General features: G+C 43.1%; 1 protein-coding gene across 1 annotated transcript in view; it reads left to right on the forward strand.

Moving 5' to 3' along the window:
• Htt (huntingtin) overlaps positions 1–20,574 on the forward strand; it is a 140,567-nt gene that overhangs the window by 49,778 nt on the left and 70,215 nt on the right. Inside the window, exons 11-27 of the mRNA XM_027939971.3 lie at positions 479–559; positions 3,023–3,363; positions 6,157–6,280; positions 6,531–6,649; positions 7,316–7,427; positions 7,646–7,783; positions 8,593–8,751; positions 8,843–8,940; positions 10,332–10,471; positions 11,315–11,378; positions 11,593–11,693; positions 12,125–12,271; positions 14,573–14,693; positions 16,168–16,244; positions 17,660–17,811; positions 18,836–19,038; positions 20,214–20,340. Coding sequence (XP_027795772.3) covers positions 479–559; positions 3,023–3,363; positions 6,157–6,280; positions 6,531–6,649; positions 7,316–7,427; positions 7,646–7,783; positions 8,593–8,751; positions 8,843–8,940; positions 10,332–10,471; positions 11,315–11,378; positions 11,593–11,693; positions 12,125–12,271; positions 14,573–14,693; positions 16,168–16,244; positions 17,660–17,811; positions 18,836–19,038; positions 20,214–20,340 — 2,304 coding nt within the window. The remainder of the gene's footprint in view (positions 1–478; positions 560–3,022; positions 3,364–6,156; positions 6,281–6,530; positions 6,650–7,315; positions 7,428–7,645; positions 7,784–8,592; positions 8,752–8,842; positions 8,941–10,331; positions 10,472–11,314; positions 11,379–11,592; positions 11,694–12,124; positions 12,272–14,572; positions 14,694–16,167; positions 16,245–17,659; positions 17,812–18,835; positions 19,039–20,213; positions 20,341–20,574) is intronic.

The raw sequence follows: 20,574 nt of genomic DNA on the forward strand, positions 1-20,574 counted from the left end.
ATTAATCATAGTCTAGAAAATTAGAAGATAATAAAATGAGAGTCATTTTATTTACATATAAAATTTTTTTGTATAAATTCTGATGTGCTATTGGATATAGGAGATGGACATTTCACTGCTAATAGAATTGGATCTTTTCAGTTATAACTTGCCATTTTACGTTAAATAGTCATATAAATTTATTTGCAATACTAGTAAATATTAAGATATTAATTATTAATAATTAAAATATTTTGTGGTACAGTTGACAATCATCGCTGTTAACGTTTTTCCATATAGGTTTGAATTTAATAGTATTCTAAACATAATATGTTTGCATTGTTTCTATTTAAAATTTTTTTAGAGGAATAAACATGTATGATCATAAACTATGAGGATAAATTAAGTATGATTTTCAGTTTAGGATGTATATTTATTTGATTTTTCAAGTCCTTACTCCCAGCAAACTTACAGGGACTGTGATTGCATTATTTATCAGGCAGAGTGCTCATGGGAGAAGAAGAAGCCTTGGAGGATGACTCGGAATCCAGGTCTGATGTCAGCAGCTCTGCTTTTGCAGGTAGTTTTTGTCGGGAAGTAGCTGGTGTTGACTTTTATCTGCTGTCCCCACCTTGGCCCGCCCCCACCCCTCAGCCAGCAAAGAGCACTGGTCAGGCCTGGCACAGTAGGGTCAAGACTGCTCAAATAGTGGGAAGCTCTCCCAGGTTCTCTTTTTATGTTCACTTTGAAATGTGCAGGACTGTGTGTGCTGTGATGGGGGCTGTTGTGAAGTTAGGCTCATCCTCCCTGAGCATGACTGTCTCCTGGTAGGGCTGGTGGGTGGAGGATGGGTCCTGCTGAGGAGGAGGAGATAAGGAATCGTCTGTTGGTGATTTAACTTGGAAGAATCTACTACCTCTGTTTACACTTAGTTATCTAATTAAATTCTTTTTATGCTTTTCTATAAAAGATGAATTTTTAACTTAAGACATTAATAACTCGATTAAATGAGGTGGTTTGCGATGTGTAATTCTATCCAAAATAATATTTTTAGATAGATAAAAATAGGCCCAAGGTATTTGGGAAGGGAAATCCAGATAAAGCCAGTCATAAGTTCTTTCATTTATATTCCAAAATAAAGATAGATCTTATTTCTGATAATAAAACTAAAAAAGATAAAAACAAAAAATTATCCCTGTATTAAACAGTATAAACCTCAAGTGCTCCTGACCTAGTTGCCCCCTGGAATGACCACTGCCCACAGTGGATCCATCATTTTGAAGTAGTTTGTTTTTCTTCCTTTTTTTTTTTTTTAATATTTTTCTAGTTGTCAATGGACCTTTATTTATTTATTTATATGTGGTGCTAAGAATCGAACCCAGTGCCTCACACATGCTAGGCAAGCGCTCTACCACTGAGGCACGGCCCCAGCCCCTGAAGTCGTTTTTATGTCGTGTTTTGTTTTGTTTTGTTTCTGAATGGAAATTTAAAAGTGAATCTAGGAAAATGTGGTATATATTTATCCTGCAGGAGACTGGGACTGGATTAGGGATAATAAGTAGGGCTTGGAAGAAAGCACATGTCCCAGATCAACTAAGAATCTGGCATTGTTCCTGACCACTGCTAGCTTAGAGCCCCAGGTGTTTGTGCCCTACAAGGGCTGGAGAAGTTGCTCAAGAACTTAAACATTTGCTTTTTTCATGTGTGTGGTATTAGGGATTGAACCCAGGGTACTTTACCATTAAGCCATACCCCTAAGCCCTTTTTCTTTTTTCTCTTGGAACATTTGTTATTGGTGCATTATTGTTGTACATATGATGGGATTTGTTGTTACATATTTGTACATGCACACAATAATAACAATATAATTTGGCCAGTATGACTCACCAGCACCTCCACCCTGCTTTCCCATTTTCTACCCGCCCCCACCCATTTTCCCTTTTTCTGCTGATTTCACTTTGATTTTCATGAGCTCCCCACGCCGCCACCTTTCTTTGCCTTTTTCCTCTCTAGGTTCCACATAAAAGAGAAAACATGTGACCCTTGACCACATGAATTTGGCTTATTTTGATTAACATAATGGTCTCAGGTTCTATCCATTTTTTTGCAATTGACATAATTTCATTTTTTTTTTTATTACTAAATAAAACTCTTTTGTGTGTACATACCCTCTTTTCTTTATCCATTCATCTGCTGATGAACAAACACCTAGGCTAGTTCCGTAGTTTGGCTACTGTGAATTGTGCTACTGTAAACATGGGTATGCATGTGTCACTGCAGTAAGATGACTGTAGTTCTTCAGGGTAAATACCGAGGAGTGGTACAGCTGGGTCATAGGGTGTTTCCATGCCTACTATTTTGAGGAGCCTGCATTTCCAAAGTGGTTGTACTAATTTACACTTTCACCAGTAGTGCAAAAGTGTTCCTTTTTCTCTCCAGCATTTATTATTGTTTGTATTCTTTTTTTTTTAATTGTTTTTTAGTTTTAGGTTGACACAATATCTTTATTTTTATGTGGTGCTGAGGATTGAACTCAGTGCCTCACGCATGCTAGGTGAACACTCTGCCACTGAGCCACAACCCCAGTCCTATTGTTTGTATTCTTGATGACCACCATTTTGCTTGGTGTTGAGCATTGTTTTTTATAGTGAAATGCCACTTGAAAATATTCATAGCATTTAAAAAACATCTGCAGGGCTCGGGATATGGCTCAAGTGGTAGCGCTCTTGCCTGGCAAGCGTGAAACTCTGGTTTGATCCTCAGCACCACATAAAAATAAAATAAAGATATTGTGTCCATCTAAAAAACTAAAAAATAAATTTTTAAAAAAATCTGCTATTGAAGGTTTTCTTACTTTTATGATTACAGTAGTCAGGTTTGAAGATAGCCCTGTGTGCTACTACTTCATGTTTCTACTGTATTTCAGGATGCTTTGCAGTTAGAATATATGATGGCAGTGAACTTTTTGTTATTTGGACACCTCTCATGCCCTGGTGGAAGTTTTCTCTGGCCACCTGACCAGTGAGCATTTCTTTTTCTTCAGCCTCTGTGAAGGGCGAGATTGGTGGTGAGCTTGCTGCTGCTTCGGGGGTCCCTGCTCCTGGGTCTGTGGGTCATGACATCATCACGGAGCAGCCACGGTCGCAGCACACGCTGCAGACGGACTCTGTGGATCTGTCTGGCTGCGACTTGGCCAGCGCTGCCACTGACGGGGATGAGGAGGACATCTTGAGCCACAGCTCCAGCCAGGTCAGCGCTGTCCCATCTGACCCTGCCGTGGATCTGAACGATGGGACCCAGGCCTCCTCGCCCATCAGCGACAGCTCCCAGACCACCACTGAAGGGCCTGACTCAGCAGTCACCCCTTCTGACAGTTCTGAAATTGTAAGTGGGCAGAGGGTTCACCATCTTCCAGAGCTCCTGTGTGTACTCCTTAGCTCTTTCCTGGAGGCCAGACCCGGGTCCTCCTGCTCATTGTTCTCCTGTCTGACCTCAACCCCCCGACCAGTAACAGTACAGCACAGAGGCTGCCTGCTCAGGTCTCTAATGGAGGGCTGGGTCTTGTCTGATACCTTCACCAAGGAAACAGCCTAGTGTCTTTTGAACACGAGGGTCAAAAACTAGATGAGCTGATTGTAAGCCCTGCTGAACTATGTTCACTTGACTTTCTTTAAGATCTTTTATTGGGCCCTCTTTAATTTATTGTGTTTTAAATTCCCAAGGAGCCCATTATTATATAAATCTGTAGTCTTCAAGAAACTTGATTGATAACAATAGTGTAAATTATTTTCAACCCTTTTTTTGATTTTTCAGAAGCATCTTCAACATATTCCATTTTATAACAGTATGAATTTCAGTCCCTTTATTCATGGACAACAATCAGGGTTGTCTAATCAGAAACTTTGGTACAAATGTATGCTGAATTTTATGCCCCTTATTTTTCTTTTTTATTTTTTTACTGTAGTAATGTATGCATAACACAAATTTTACTATCTTAACCCTTGTCCCCCACCCCCACCCCCTGCCTTAGTGGTGCTTGGATTGATGTCTGGACCATTTTGAGGTGTGAAGTTCTGTGGCATTGAAATACATTTGAACGTTGTCATGCAACCATCACCATCATCAAACTCTGCCATTCTTTTCATTTCCCTAAACTTGAACTCTGCCTCTGCGGAACCCTAACCCCCTCTCCAGCCCCTGGAGACCACCGTTCCCTTTTCTGTCCCGAGTATGGCTTGGGTCCTTCACACAGCTGTGGGGTTGGTCTTCTGCATTTGGCGTGTTTCATTTCTCATCCTGTCAGGATTTCACTTAGTAGTTGTCAGAATTTCTCAGCTTTTTAACCCTAAACAATATTCTATATATGGATTGACCACATTTTGCTTATTGCTTCTATATTTTAACTGTTGAAATTTGTGCTGTTTTGAACAGGGACATTGATATATCTCTGTTTTCTGTTCTTTTGGATGTATACCCAGAAGTGGAATTGTTTTTACATCCCAGGTTTAATTTTAAGAAGTTATGTAATTAAATGTTTTACTACTATTGAGTATATTTTATTAAGGACATGGTGTGAATTTTTCAGCTTGTCTCTAAATTTTAAATTATGCAGAATATTTCTAAAATGAGATGCTGGAATGAATATAAAACACTGAATTACAAATAAGGAGTAGAGCATGCATTGAGATGTGGCCACAATAGTGCTGGTCGCCTCCCCTGCCCCTGTGCTGTCATCAGCAGCTTATTGTCCTGATGTGCCTTCAACTTGGAGCTCTGAGCTCACAGATCTTTAAGGAGCAAAGCGTCTGCCCTTGGCCTGGTTCTTCTAATTTATGAGGTGCTTCCATATTGTTTAATCTCTTAATTGTTTTAAATTAAATTTATCTTTTAAACGATAAATTCATTGATTACCTCTTTTCTAGGATTGTTCCAAAAGTGGGGGGTGAAGTCTAAGCTCCAATGCCTGAAACTCCTCTTTCCTTTGACTGATATTCAGGGCAAGGGTTGTCAGACCTTTCTAGAAGGGGTCAGATAGAACGCAGTTGGTATTGTGGGTTGTGTGGGCTCTGTGGCCAGTTCAGCTTCTCTCATCTCTCTTGCTGAGTGTGAAAGCTGACTCAGGCAGCATGTAAACATCAGGCAGCACGGTCTTCCAGTAAACCCCTATTTGAAAGTAGGCCCTGCGCCAGGTTTGACCCCTAGGCCATCATTTACCCACCCTTTTCCTAGAGAGTGCTCATGTGCTGAGGACAGATGATAAACCAGCAGATTACATAAATAAGTGCATAGGCAGGTGGCAGGAAGTGCCTCAGAGAAAAGTGAGCCAGGATGCACACACTCCCTGTGCCGGGAGGAGCCTTGGCTCTGGCTGTGTGGCCCAGAGTCCTGTATCCCTTCTGTGTCTCACTTTTCTGTTCCATGAAGGTGAGGCTGATGGGTACTGTGTCTCTTGGAGACGAAGGAGGCACTGCACGTGAAGCATGGAGGATGTGTGGTGCTTCCATTCCACAGCAGACAGCCTTCTGGGCAGTGAATGTTATTAACTAGCTCAACCTGTGGGAGGTCAGCCTTCAGGAGGTAGGCAGAGGAAATACCTTTCTTCATTGCTTTTGAGTAGGTAGCTTGATTTTTTTTTTTTTTCCTTTTTTCTTTCATGAGGAATTTGGAATGTTTTTTTAAAAAATGATACAGTAGTATAATCATTTCAATAGTAATTTACTAGTCGTCTTAGAAGCCATTGATCATTTTTTTCAGATAAATCATACAGAAGATTTCAAGTGGATATGAGATGTTTAACAGGATGGAATTATGATCCGAGCTTATGGCTAAACAATAGCACTTATTTTTGTTGAGAAGTGTTGTCTTTATTTCTAAGTTACCATAAAATTTATTCTCAGAGACATGAGTTTTCATTGGGTTTTTTGTTTTTATATCAATGAGAGAAGTTTTTTGTTTGGAATATTTTTGAAATTTCAGAGTTGTAAAGCTTAAATACAGTTGTGGATGTGCAGCACACTCTTGGTGGTTTCTACACATATGTTGATGCGCACTGCGTGGTCTTGGTTTTGTGTGTGTCACATGCCCTGTGCTGTTTGTGGCTTTTGCCTTGCTGCATTGGAGGGCTGGCACCTTAGTGATCACACTTCAGAATGCTCACAGACCCCTTTGTTCCATTAGGTTTTAGACGGTGCTGACAGCCAGTCCTCGGGCATGCAGCTCGGACTGCCGCAGGAGGATGAGGAGGAAGCTGCAGGGGCTCTTCCTGATGAGGCCTCGGAAGCCTTCAGGGGCTCCTCTCTGGGTGAGCCAGCCATAGGTGCTGCACGGGAAGTGCTCTTGCTTTCAGCCTTGACTTCTTAATTTCATCTTGCTTCTAAGAACAAGCCTTTTGGTACCTTTGTTTTTGGAATTGTCAACAGCAGATCAAAATGGCCCATTTAGGAATGATCATACTTTCTTGATCTAAATTGTGCTTTTATATGATTATTGTGTAGCTGTGCATGAGTGTCTTTATTGGAAGCTTGTCAATCTTTATTTTTTTATTTTTGAAGCCCTTCAACAAGGTCATTTATTGGAAAGCATGGGTCACAGCAGACAGCCTTCTGACAGCAGTGTGGATAAGTTTGTATCAAGAGATGAAGCTGTTGAGTCTGCTGATCAAGAAAACAAGGTGAGCTACTTAGGCGGGAGGCAGCTGGGTACTCCTGACCTGCCTTGGCTCCTGTTGACTGCTTTCTGTCTCTGGGCACTGACCACCCCCCAGGCTACCTTCTTCTCTGTTGCTCTAGGGACTATACAGATTCATTCTCTCTGGAGAGTCCTGCCCTGACACATCTGCTGTGTGCTGAGCACTGGCCTGGTTTCTTGGGCCGTTCGTTTGATGATGCCTATGCATGGCCTTGTAACATTTCTTGTTTTCATTTTGTTGCACAGTTGAAAATGTCCCTTTTTATATTCTTAATCTTTTACATACAATTTTACTGTCTTCCTAGTTAATTGATAGCAGTGGGAGTGTTTCATAGCATAATCTCATCCAGTAGAAGGGCATCCTCCAGCAGTTCCTTCCAGGTCCCCCTTGTACCAGGCCTATTCCTTCTAACCTTGTGACTTCTGCTTCCTGGCTTCTTCATGTCCAGGGCACCCTCCCTGCCTGCTAGTCCTCAGCCACAGACCCATGACCCATGTCATAGGGCTCTGACCTCTCATGTATGAGGGCACCTCTGTCCCCAGCATATGGCATGATTGCTGTTCTGGAATTATTTGTTGAATGAGCTAATGAATGAAGGTATTGGTTCTCTGGTTGTAAGGCACACAAATGTCCCTTTCTCTGTTCTAGCCTTGCCGAATCAAAGGTGACATAGGGCAGTCCACTGATGATGATTCTGTCCCTCTGGTCCATTGTGTCCGCCTTCTCTCTGCTTCATTTTTGTTAACTGGGGGAAAAAATGGTAAGCATGGAAGGGCAATTGCAGAGGTGAGATTCTTGGGGTTTCAGAGGTCAGCATGGTGACCAGTTTTCACCTCGTTATTGGAGAGAGCTTTGCTTTCCATACACTCATAGGAGGAGGGAAGAAATGAGGGGCAGGTAGCATATTGGGTCCAGATTTGTTGATTTGAAGAAGCTGAAGGTGGCCCTTGTGGTTTTTTTTGTTGTTGTTTTTTGTAGCCCTGGTTCCAGACAGGGACGTGAGGGTTAGTGTGAAGGCTCTGGCCCTCAGCTGTGTTGGGGCAGCTGTGGCTCTTCATCCAGAGGCTTTCTTCAGCAAGCTGTATAAAGTACCTCTCGACATCACAGAGTGCCCTGGTACGTTCACAGTTCTCCTTTTTTCCCTCAAATTGTATCACTATTTTAAAAACTATTTCCGACAGTTATGGCGCTTTCAGTTTTAGAGCAGTGTTTCAAGTTAGTTTGTGCATGTGAGCTGTGTTGTAGCTTTCCATAGACACATAAATAGTAATCGTCCTGGTTTCACGGACTCCTTTTAGATGCTGTGTTTGTAATGGAAATACACGAAAGAAGAAAATTGAAGGCTGGGAATATCAGAGCTATTTATGTACATACTGGATTTATACCTAAAGCACAAACTACGTTGTCAAAATTGTTCTGAGTCACATTCTTTTTGGCCAGCCATTCACACTCACAGATGAGCAGGGACCAGCTGAGGCTAGCGAGGGCAGCAGCAGGCCCCGTCTCCTCTCCCGTGGTCATTGAGTAGTAGAAATTATCCCCTGCCTTCTCTGTGTCTTTTTCTGTGGGCAAGATGGCACATTTTGCTGTTGAACTTACACCAAGTAAGTGTGTAATAGTTTAAATTTTTCTAATCTTTATTTTGAAAAAAAAATCTTGGAATACTGGTTGTTATCTGAGAGCCTAGAATTATAATCCAGAAAATCTGTTATATTGAGGAGGTATCAGCAATATGATGAATCTAAAATCCTTAAACACCAGAATGTTTTTTGCCATTTAGGTTTATTATAGCCAAGTTACTTACAGATTTGTAAAGCCTCCACTCTTTTTCTTTTTTGAGAATTAAGCTTTTAGTTTGAGGTAGAAAGTTGATGGTTGCTGGTTGGTAGGAAGTTGTACAGTGACCAGGCAATTTGTCCCCACAGAGGAACAGTATGTGTCAGACATCCTGAACTACATCCACCATGGAGACCCGCAGGTCAGAGGAGCCACTGCCATTCTCTGTGGGACCCTCATCTGCTCTATCCTCAGTAGGTCCCGCTTCCATGTGGGCGACTGGCTGGGCACCATTAGAACCCTGACAGGTAACTGCCAGTTCCCAGTAGTAGTCTTTTCCCGATTCCATTGCCATGTGAAGTTCATGTGAAAATGTTTATCACATGTTCTTCTGCTCAGGAAATAAATTTTCTCTGGTGGACTGCATTCCTCTGCTGCGGAAAACTTTGAAGGATCAGTCTTCTGTTACTTGCAAGTTGGCTTGTACTGCTGTGAGGGTGAGCACAGTCTTTTGTGTAAACCATTCCTTTGATGGGTGGACATTTTACCATTGTTAATAGTTAAAATTAGAGCTTGATTGGAAAAATTCTCACACATTCTAAAGCTGTAAACAATAATTAGTGTGTGTGTCCATCACTCAGCCTTAGAAAAGGCATTGCCAATCATGTTAAAGCTTAATAAACTTTAAATTTTAATCCTTAAAATATGCTTTCTCCTAAAGGGAGGGTATGTTTAGAAATACATCTTGCTATTATTAAGTGTAAGATCTGTACAATTAAAAAAATACTGTCTTAGGCCTACAAAATGCCAGAAGTCAAAGTGAGCCCTACGGATAGTCTTGGTCCCTGAATTTAGTGCATGTGGGACCTTTATGGCTCATAAATCACAGTTCACAGTCAACAATGGTAAAAATCAACCAGTAAAAGTCAGAATGAGAAGCACCCTGCGTTAGTCAAATGTGTGGGAAAAAAATCTCCCTTCTAAAAAAAATCTTATGGCCTGATAATAATTTTTCTTTTGTTCCAATTTTGCCAAGTCTGAGTCAGCCATGTTTCCTTTTTTTGTTTTTTCAATACCTTTATTTTAGTTATTTTTTTTTATGTGGTGCTGAGGATTGAACCCAGCACATTGCACGTGCCAAGCCAGCACTCTACCACTGAGCCACGACCCCAGCCCTCATGTTTCCTTTTGAGCAGAAGCAGGTCAGGCGTAGACAGCAGAGTTGTACTGTTAGCTGGGAGTCAACACACTCAGAGGTCTTGGGGCCACAGAAGCTCTGCTGTGGTTCCCTCGTGCAGTGAACAACACAGGAACCTCCACCGGGTACTCCTTGGTGTGGGGCCCTTGCCCTTACCTAGCCTAAGGTTTATGTTGAAAGTTGGTGGTAGGACCCAGGTGTTGTGGTGCACACTTGTAATCCCAGAGGCTTGGGAGGCTGAGGCAGGAGGATTGTGAGTTCAAAGCCAGCCTCAGCAACGGTGAGGCGCTATGCAACTCAGTTAGACGCTAAAATACAAAATAGGGCTGGGGATGTTGCTCAGTGGTTGAGTGCCTCTGCCAAAAACAAAGTAAGTAGGTGGTAGGATTCTGTTGTACATGTCCCTTATAACCAATGATGAGTATTCTTGAAATTGCTGTTTGAGAGTTGAGGCCATGACGTGGGAAAAAAATGAGCAGAAGAAAGAAACAAAATTATGTGAGAGGGACACGTACTTTTAAACTTGATTTTACTAAGGTAAAATGTGTACCATGAATATTTATAAGAGCCTCCTGCTTCTCTGTTTTGAAAGCCACAAAGCTAGCTGGCAGGTGTGTGGGCATGCTGTTTAAGGGCATCAGTGTGGCTGCTGGTGGCTGACCCCACTGTCCTCCCCCTGACTTCTTCCAGCTCTGTGTCATGAGTCTCTGCAGCAGCAGCCACAGTGACCTAGGGCTGCAGCTGCTCATTGATGTGCTGGCGCTGAGGAGTAGCTCCTACTGGCTGGTGAGAACAGAGCTCTTGGAGACTCTTGCAGAGATGGACTTCAGGTGAGTGAGTTGAGTTCCTTGGTGTAAGGTATGTAAGCTCAGAAGCTCACTTGAGAGTAGAAAGTCCTGGGCCACTTGCTGTAGTTAGTGATGGTGCTATAGCTCCTGTCTGTCCCACGTCTATGGCGGTCAGGTGGAAGACGGCGCTGTCCTCCTTTCCAGGGTGTTTTAGCTCTTTGTCTTTTTGCTTTTACAAAATTAAAAATAAAGAAATAAATAAATTCAGGCAGAAGACCAGATGTTTCTGGTAGTCTCCGTTGGGTGTTATGGGTAGTGGGCGTAAGAGCCCTGAATTTTCTCACCTTGTCTTAAACTTTTGTTTTCAGTTTGTAGATGGACACAATACCTTTATTTAATTTATTTATTTATTTTTTTGGTGCTGAGGTGCTGAAGATTGAACACAGTGCTTCACGAAACGTGCCAGGCAAGCGCTCTTCCACTGAGCTATAGCCCTTGTCTTAAACTTTTTTTTTTTTTTTAACCATATATATTCTGTTTTTCATTATACTGAACATAAGAGAGGCTGTTGGATTGCATTTTGTTGCAATTAAAAACTAATTTGAGTTGGTATAATCCCCATAGCTCGGGAAGCTGAGGCAAGAAGATCGCTAGTTCAAAGCCAGTCTCAGCAATTTAATAAGACCCTAAGCAACTTTTCGAGAGCCTGTCTCTAGATAAGAAATAAAAAGGGCTCAGGATGTGGCTCATTCATCTCCTGTCATTTTGAGGAAGTGCTGGTTCTGAGAGTTCCTCTGGCCCGTGTGCAGCTTTGAGGCCCAGCCGCAGAGCAGTGCAGGCTGGCCCTGAGTGGCTGGTGTCACTGTTGATATGTTCTCTTGTTAGGCTGGTGAGCTTTTTGGAGGCAAAAGCAGAAGCCTTACACAGAGGAGCTCATCATTATACAGGGGTAAGCAGCTCGTTTTGTGAGACTGTCCTGCCTTCCAGGAACCTGTGCTGGCAGGGCCTCCGAGTGGTATGAAATTTCTCTGAATGCTTGATGAAGGTGTGACTGTCTGGTGTGAATTTAAGACAAGTCATCTTGAGTTCTTGCTCACCCGCTTTCTAAATACCTCAGATTTGGTCAAATACAGAGATTATGTTTATTTTTATTACCTCTAAAGCTTTTAAAACTGCAAGAACGAGTGCTCAATAATGTTGTCATCTATTTGCTTGGGGATGAAGACCCCCGGGTGCGACATGTTGCCGCAGCAGCATTAGTAAGGTATTTGCCAGTGCTTTATCTCTTCACTCTTGTAGTTGAGGTATAAATAGTAAGAGAATGGGAAGAGTGGGAAACTCAGAGGGATAAGGAAGTATTTTCAAGTCTCTTAGCTTGTTTTAAACATTTCTCCTCTTAACTACAAAAAAAAAAAAAAAATTCGGTAACCTGAGTCAAATGATAATTTAAAAAGACTAATCTTCTAATTTAAAAGTAATATATTTGCATTGTTAAAATTTTGGAATATAGAGAATAACACTAAGAAGGAAAAAAGTCACCTTCAGTTCAGATGGCCTCCTGGCAGTAGACTGTGCCCTGTGCACCAGAGTTTCTGTTTCTGACACGGCTCAGGCTTAGCCCTGGGAGGGGGCGGTTGGGGACCTTGGGTGAGTCTCACGTGCCTTCTGAGTATATCAGCCTTCCTTTCACGGTAGGCTTGTCCCAAAGCTGTTTTATAAATGTGACCAAGGACAGGCTGATCCAGTGGTGGCCGTGGCAAGAGATCAAAGCAGTGTTTACCTGAAACTCCTCATGCACGAGACGCAGCCTCCATCTCACTTCTCCGTCAGCACCATAACCAGGTAGGTACCTCTGTCCCCAGGCTTGTTGGCAGAGCAGGCCTCTCCTGGCACCCTCCTGGGGTGTCACCTGCAAGTGTTGACTTTCCTGAAGAAGATAGGTTAGGTCAGGATGCTGGAGCAGGTCTGCCTTTGGAGACCTCCTGTCTCTTTTCAGGATGGGCATGCCGCCTCTGTGGCGAAGCCCTGCCAGTCACACAGTGGCAACTTCAACAGGCTTGTCTCTTGTCATGAGTGCATCGCCTCCCTCATGCCGAATACTACATGTGTGTGTTGTTCCCACGTGTGACCTGAAAGCTTGTTCATTGAATACTCTCACTTATTGATGTCCCCTCTGAAGAGAGTGTTACTCCTGTGACTCTTCCTTCAGGCGGGTGGGCTAGTACCAAGTGACCATGCTGTTTGGGGTGGCCCCAGTTCAGGGAGTGAGGTGCTGCCTCTTGGCCTGTGTTGTGCAAGCCTGGGCCATGTCCACCAGCCACATAGACTCCCTCCCACCTTCTAGGTGAGCACTGCAGGAGCATGTTGACGATGGCGCAGGTGTCTTCCGAAGACTGCAGAAGTGATTGTGCTGTGCCTTTAAGCTGTCTTTTAAGTGTTATTTTGAATGTTGATTTTATATGATGCTCTCCTTTTTGTTGGAGTTTTTTTTTTTTTTTTTTTTTTTTAAGGTGACCAAGTGATTTCTTAGTTAAAATGATCACTTAGTGGAACTCAGCAAAATCTGAAGTCATTCCTCCCAAATAAATGTATTTTCTTGTGTAAAGACCACTTAAAAAAACAAACACAGAGCTTGTTTCTGGGCTGTCTTCTGTCTCCTTTTTAGAGAGTGTCCTTTTTTAACCTCAGAGCAGGTGTTTTCCTGTCTCTGAAAAGACTCAGTGTAAATATTTCTTGAAGACAAATGGAAGCAGTGTGAGACTTTGATTTTGAAGAATTTGGCAATCTTAGAGTAAATGGCTATTTTTATTTATTTATTTTTTGTTTAATTGATTTTTTTTAAATACACGACAGCGGAATACATTACAATTCTTATTACCCATATAGAGCACAATTTTTCATATCTTTGTATATAAAGTATGTTCACACCAATTCATGTCTTTATACATGTACTTTTTTTTGCATTACAATTCTTATTACGCATATATACCACAATTTTATATCTCTGTTTGTATATAAAGTAGGTTGACGAATTGTGTCTTCATACATGTACTTTGGATAATGATGTCCATCACATTCCACCGTCCTTGCTAATCCCCTGCTCCCTCCCTTTCCCTCCCACCCCTCTGCCCTATCTAGAGTTCATCTATTCCTCCCATGTTCCCCCTCCCTACCCCACTATGTGTCAGCCTCCTTATATCAGAGAAAACAGTCGGCATTTGTTTTTTTGGGATTGGCTAACTTCACTTAGCATTATCTTCTCCAGCGCCATCCATTTACCTGCAAATGCCATGATTTTATTCTCCTTTATTGCTGAGTAAAATTCTGAGTAAAGGCCTTTTTTAAATGCTATTTCAGAACAAGAATACAAGAGGGCAACAGAGATGGGTCTAACATGGCAGTAAAATGGTCGCCAGCTACTGCTTTGAAAAGTCATGCAGTTGCAGACAGGAGCTCTCCTCTGGGCACCCAGCTGTGCTCATCTGTGTCTGTGTGGCAGACAGGTTACCAGCACACCCAACCGCCTGCTCTGTTAGAATCTCTGATTCTCCAGTTTCCTTGTTGAATGTTGTGTGGAAAAGGTTGTGAGGGACATGAAAGTGAATCTTATGTGATTCCTGTGTGGGCTTCATTTAAACCATTGGGAAAGCAGAGTTTGCAGGGCAGAAATGGACAGATGGCTCGGATGGAACATGGAGACAGTGCCTGAGGGGCCCAGTAGTGCAGAAGGGGATCTCTTCCATGTTGGGTTCAGGGTTGCTTTGGGTACCTCCAGCTGGAGGGATGCTGGATGGTAGGTGAGGTGTGAGGAGCACAAGCCCTGGTACCGCTAAAGGTGCCTGGAGGGTACGGATGGGTGCTCAGCCTTTCGTTCCATATATGACCAGATTTATTTCTAGTCTTTCCTTAACTTTAAAGTTGAGTCTTTTAAAGTTTTGTCTTCTTCCAGACTGTATTTTCATTTATTTCTCATAGTGTTAGGGACTGAACCCATGTCCTTGCACATGCCAGGAATGTGCTCTACCACCTGAGCTTTACTCTCAGCTTTGGTATCTGATCTTAAAGGTTTTAAGTGACATTTGACCTTGAAAAATACCATATGCTTTAATGATGGATCTCAAATCTCTCTTTTTTTCTTTATAGACTCTATAGAGGCTATAGCTTATTGCCAAACATAACAGACGTCACTCTGGAAGGAAACCTCTCGAGAGTGATTGCTGCAGTGTCTCACGAGCTCATCACCTCAACCACACGGGCGCTCACAGTGAGTCTCTTTCTCAGATGGGTCTAAGGAATTATTTCCAGCGTGTCTTGTGATCAGTTGTGGTCATAGTGGTGAGGCTCTGGGTCAGACCTTCAGCATCTATGGAGCCTTCTTAGGGACTGTGCTTTGTCATTGGAATCTTGGCTTGTTCCAACAGGAATGGTGAAGAGCTCTTTATTTCTGATTGTTGAAGTAATACATGCTCAGTTTAAAAAAAATAATAATAATCAGCTAATTTAGGAAGACACAAAAATGAAATAAAAAAATCACTAGAATCTGAATTGATAATGTGATAATGTATTAGAAGGTTACCATATCTCCAATAAAATTAACTTAATGATTATATATAGTAAGGGGAAAAAATCAGAAATGCCAACACAGATATTTTGTATAATTAACTATATCTTTTTTATGATGCTGAAATTGAAAAAGATCTCTAATATCCAAAAATCCAGGAATGATCAAATTTTTTATTATGATTTAATTCTTAACATTATGCTTTGGAGAAATTTTAACAGTGTGTAGAGATAAAAATCTGGATTATAATGTTGAATGAGAAAGATAGACTACAAAACTGTGTGTGTGGGTATGTTTGGTTGGGTTAGAGGTAAGAAAAATACTACTCATGAATATATACTTCTCACGTACTCAGAAAGTGACTAGCAAAAGTTGCCAAGATGAGGTTTTCAGTCTGTGGGTGATTTTCACTTTCTTCTTTAGGTTTTTCAAGGAGTCCCAAATTTTCTAATATGAGCAAGTATGACTTTTATAATAAAAAAGAACAATTTGGGGCTTGGGCTGTGGCTCAGCAGTAGAGTGCTTGCCTAGCATACATGAGGTACTGGGTTCGAGTTTCAGCACCACATAAAAATAAATAAATAAAATAAACATTAAAAACACTTATTAAAAAAAGAACACTTATACAAACGTAATGTTAATTTTCTGATTAGTAGGCCTTTTTGTTTATGTGATAAAAAATACTTGGATATTACAGAAAGCTCAGACAACGGATTCCTCTGTCTTGCTAAGTAAATAATTGCTTTTGAAACCTAGATGTGTTAAAGGGATCATACACTTGATATATTTTGTTGTGGCCTCTGTGTAGCAAGCACTGTTCTAGGCTTGGGATGCAAAACCCTCATGCTGATTTCTGCAGTCTGGTGGGAGAGATTGACTGAAGTCAACTGGCTTCAATTGAAGTCAACTGAAGTCAACCTTCCCCTGCAGCTCCAGGCCTGCGCTGACCACCTCTGGCCCCCCCTTTCCTGGGAAATGGTCTGCCCGTAGTAAGACTCTTATTTTAGTGGTCTAGCCGTATGTCTTTTTAGAGTCTGAATTTGCACCCCCGCCTCCTGCCCCATAAACAGCCTGATGGTTATCGCAGACTCAGTGTTCTCCCAGTGGTTGGTAATCTTTATGCAGGGCAAGCCCTCTAGGTGGTTGGGTGTAACATTCTCACTCCTATCTTCTGTAGTTTGGCTGCTGTGAAGCTTTGAGTCTTCTTTCCACGGCCTATCCAGCTTGCATCTGGAGTTCAGGGTGGCATTGTGGGTATGTATTCCCTCTGTATATAGTTATTCCAACTACACGCTACAGCTGTAGTTACTGGAATACTTTTTTTCTTTCTCTTAATGTTTTTGTTAAGTTGGCTTTTTTGAAATGTACCTGAGAGAATACTTGTTTTTGCCCTATTGTGAAAACTAGTGAGAGGAGCTGTTGGAAAATACTGAACTAGTGGTCATTCTAATGAATGCCAAATGTTCTTAGGCATCCTAGGCATTCAAGAGTGTGATTTCTGGGTTCATTTAAGGGAATTTTCATATTTAGGCAAGAGACTCTCCACTTCCCAGAATATAATCAGTTATCTTCTTAGTATGCATGAGACCCTGGGTTCAATATCCAGCACCAAAAAAGAAAAGGACTAAAACTTGGGATAAAAGAAAAAGTGATAGTAGTGTGGATAGTTTAACAGTAAATTTTCAGTGCAAAAACAAATGCAAATTTGCAAATATCTGTTTTATTCTTAAAAATAGCTAAGAAGGGGCTAGGGTTATGGCTCAGTGGTAGAGTGTGCACCTTGCACATATGAGGCACTGGGTTTGATCCTCAGCACCAAATAAAAATAAATAAAGGTACTATGTCCATCTACAACTAAAAATATATATATATTAAAAAAATAGCTAAGAAACTAAACAGCTGACAAGCCTTTTTTAATTGGTTTGATTCTTCCCCAAATTACTCTGTGTAATAAAAATCAAGGCTGGGTACAATGATGCATGCCTATAATCCTAACAACTCAGGAGACTGAGGCAGGGGGATGGCAAATTTGAGGCCATGTTGATCGCAAGTTATGAGACCCTATCTCAAAATAAAGTGGCTGGGTGTAGCTCAGTGGTAAAGCGCCCTGGATTCAAGCCCTGGTACCCCCCAACCCTCACAGGTAGTGCATGAAGTTGTGATGAGCTGTGAGGTATACTTTGGAACTGTGGTGCTTACCTTAACAACTTTCATTTAAAAGTCCTTTCCCTCCATATATGGCCTGCCAGCAAGTGTGCAGTAGTGCTGGGTCTCCTGCTGCACTAGGGAGTGGGCTCCATGTGTTCCTAGGACTGAGAGAGACCGTGGGGACTCCTATCACTTTGGAAGTGATGCAGACTTCTTGTCTGTCACATATGGCCAGCTAACATTTGCTTTAAGTGGGTCACATTCTTGTGACGACTCGACTTTCATGGGAAGAAGGGAACTAGTGACTGAGCAGCTACGGTTTCTGATCAGAAGTGCAGCACTAGACTTGACTCCCGAGCACCTTTGGCATAGGAGTAAGATGTGCTAATTCAAATGCTGAAAAAAACCTGAAGTGACTTTCTGAGCTGGTTTAGCGTGTTGTGAAGTGCCTTCCTCCTGGAGTGCGAGGCTCTTGCCTGAGCCGATGCCCTTATTTGGCCTTGTCTGTGTCTTGCTTGCAGGGTGCCCCCACTGAGTGCCTCTGAGGAGTCCAGGAGGAGCTGCACTGTGGGGATGGCCACCATGATGCTTACCCTGCTCTCCTCAGCTTGGTTCCCCCTGGATCTCTCAGCCCATCAAGATGCTTTGGTTTTGGCCGGAAACTTGCTTGCAGGTACTGATTCCAAATTGGAAGAGATACTCAGGGACTGTAGCTTCTGATTTCCTTATGAGGAGTGCCACTGGTGGAAAACACATAAGGGAAGAAAAAAAATCTCGTGAATCATTGACAGGCATATCTTGTCACAACTTTAGGTGTTGCTGTATGAATGTGTTTATAAGCAGCCATTCTGTGCTGGGTATTTTAAGGTATCCTTTTCCCAGTCCAGCCCCTTGGCTGGCTGTGGTAAACTCATCTTGAGTTTCATTTTAGTGGGTACCAGTACCAGGCACTGTTGTAAGCCTGAGGGCCATAAGAAGGTACGGTGTATGGGTGCCATTCTCAAGTTGGTTAGACTGGAAAGGATTTATACACACAAGCCGGGGGCAGCACCGAGTGGCTGTAAGTAGCTTCTTTGTGCAGATTTATGGGCCGGCAGGAAAGGGCACACCAGATGGGGTCTGGCACATGCAGAGGCATGGAGATGTGACATTGGGGGGAAGATAAGTCACTGTAGATGGTCATGTGAGGAAATGAGAGAGGAAAATATGGCCAGTGAGGAGGGCAGAGTCCACTAAAACTGGATTGGGGAGGGGTTGTTCTCTTGGCTTTGGGAAGCCATTGACTGGTTTCATGAAAGGGACTAAGAGTCCAGGTCTTGTAGGAAGGCTGTTCCACTGGCTGAGTAAGTGCTGCAGGAAGAGGCGGGGAACTCAGTTACAAGGTGGATGTTGAACTTCAGGCCAGAGACAGTCCAAATAGATCATGTCTTTGGAATTGGAGGGGGAGACTGAAAGGGTGAAGGAGGCAGAATCACAAGGCCTTGGTCTCTAACTGAACCTTTGTTGTGAGGATGTGGAAATTGGAAACGTAGATTTTGGGGGGCATGTCACTTGCATGTTGAATTTGAGGAGTCCATTGAACATCAGGTGCAGAAGTCCAACAGAGTCTCAGCATAGCTGGGTCTAATGACATATGTCCCCCAAGCAATTTTCTCATATCGTGGAGGTTAGAAGTAACATGTGCACCTGTGTCACAGCCAGCGCCCCCAAATCTCTGAGAAGTTCATGGACCTCCGAAGAAGAAGCCAACCCAGCAGCCATCAGACAGGAGGAAGTCTGGCCTGCTCTGGGGGACCGGACCCTGGTGCCCATGGTGGAGCATCTTTTCTCTCACCTGCTGAAGGTGATCAATATCTGTGCCCATGTGTTGGATGATGTGGCTCCTGGGCCAGCAATCAAGGTAACTTCTTCCTCAGGACGGCTGGTGTACTCCAGTTCTCATGGCTATGGGTCTCTGGGCCACCTTTCTTTAGAAGTCTGCTCCTTATTCTCCTTTGCTCTAAGTAAACAAAATTGGTCCCATCCTGCCAGTACATTCAGCATCAGAACAAGGGCTCTGCTCCTCCCCATCAGCTCCTGTGGTCCCGTGGAGAAGCCTGCCCCTGCCTAGGCTCTTGGTGTGTCTTGATTCTTTTCATCCTTAAGCCTCTCATATAGCTCCATGCTTGCCTGTCTATAGCTCTGTCTCCTATCCTCACAAGCTCTTCTTCTTTGGTCCTGTGTGTCTGGACTCTGCCCCCTCTTCAGCCATCCGTTCTTTAACCCTTTCTGTTCTGATTTTTTTCACCACCCTCTGGAACATTCTTCCTGCCAGGGTCATGTCTTTAAATCTCTAGGGCACTTCCCTAGCCCTGTCTCTTCTCCCCTCTGTGGACTCCAGAGACCCCCTTCCCCATCTAAGCCTTCTCTCTAGTCTGCTCCATAGTGGCTTCAGATTTCCTCCATCCCTCCCTAAAACTGTGGTCCAGTGTTTGTTGTCCACCTTTAAGTTTCTTTCCTAGGGCTGCTGCACATGTGCTCTCCCTGGACACGCACCGGAGCTGTCACAACTCTTCCCCTCTGCTCACAGACATCTTTGAGCTTAATAAAAATTTAACAAGCTGGAAACTCAGCCCCTAAGTCACACTAGACACATTCTGAGGGCTCAAGAGTCACACGTGGTTAAGTGGAGAATATCCTGGCTGATCCAGACATGGAACATTCCCACTGTGGCAACAAGTCCCCTTGGACAGTGCTTTATGCCTGTTCCTGACACAGTCACAGAGTGCCCCCATTTCCTTCTTTTGGAGGGGATGGGCCTGGGGGCTCTAACAGCCTCAGGGCCTCCTGACTCCCTGAGGGACCTGTCCATCTCCAGCCCATTTGCCATGCACCTGTGAGGACGTTCTGGGCTGTACCTGCTATGGTTGTGGTGTGGGACAGGGTACGTACAGTGGCTAGGCTCTGTAAAAATGGGTTCAGAGAGCACAGTGAATTGCATGGGTTAGTGCTTTTCAACACACAGTAAAACCACATATTGTAGTCTTCGATTTTCTGTATTTGCCACTTGTGTCTTGTTTTTGTTTTCTACTTTAGGCAGCCTTGCCTTCTCTAACAAATCCCCCTTCTCTAAGTCCCATTCGACGAAAGGGAAAGGAGAAGGAACCAGGAGAACAAGCATCTGCTCCGCTGAGTCCCAAGAAAAGCAGTGAGTCCAGTGCAGGTAGGAAGCTGCGGGGGAGAATGGGCTGCTGTGTGTTGTGCAGCGCGTGAGCTCATGCTGCCTTCGGAGTCGAGCCCAGCTTGGCACTTGGTGCTTTATGGAAATCAAGTAATGGGAGTAGAGTCAGAGAAGCCTTCCCTGGGAGTGACTTCAGGTTGTACACACCAGTTACTGAATGTCTGCAGACCACCTTTGGTCTTAAGGGTCTCTAATCATCTTGCTGAAGCACATTCA

The sequence above is a fragment of the Marmota flaviventris genome, chromosome 7 (assembly GCF_047511675.1).
Source record: "Marmota flaviventris isolate mMarFla1 chromosome 7, mMarFla1.hap1, whole genome shotgun sequence".
In the NCBI taxonomy this organism is placed as follows: Eukaryota; Metazoa; Chordata; class Mammalia; order Rodentia; family Sciuridae; genus Marmota; species Marmota flaviventris.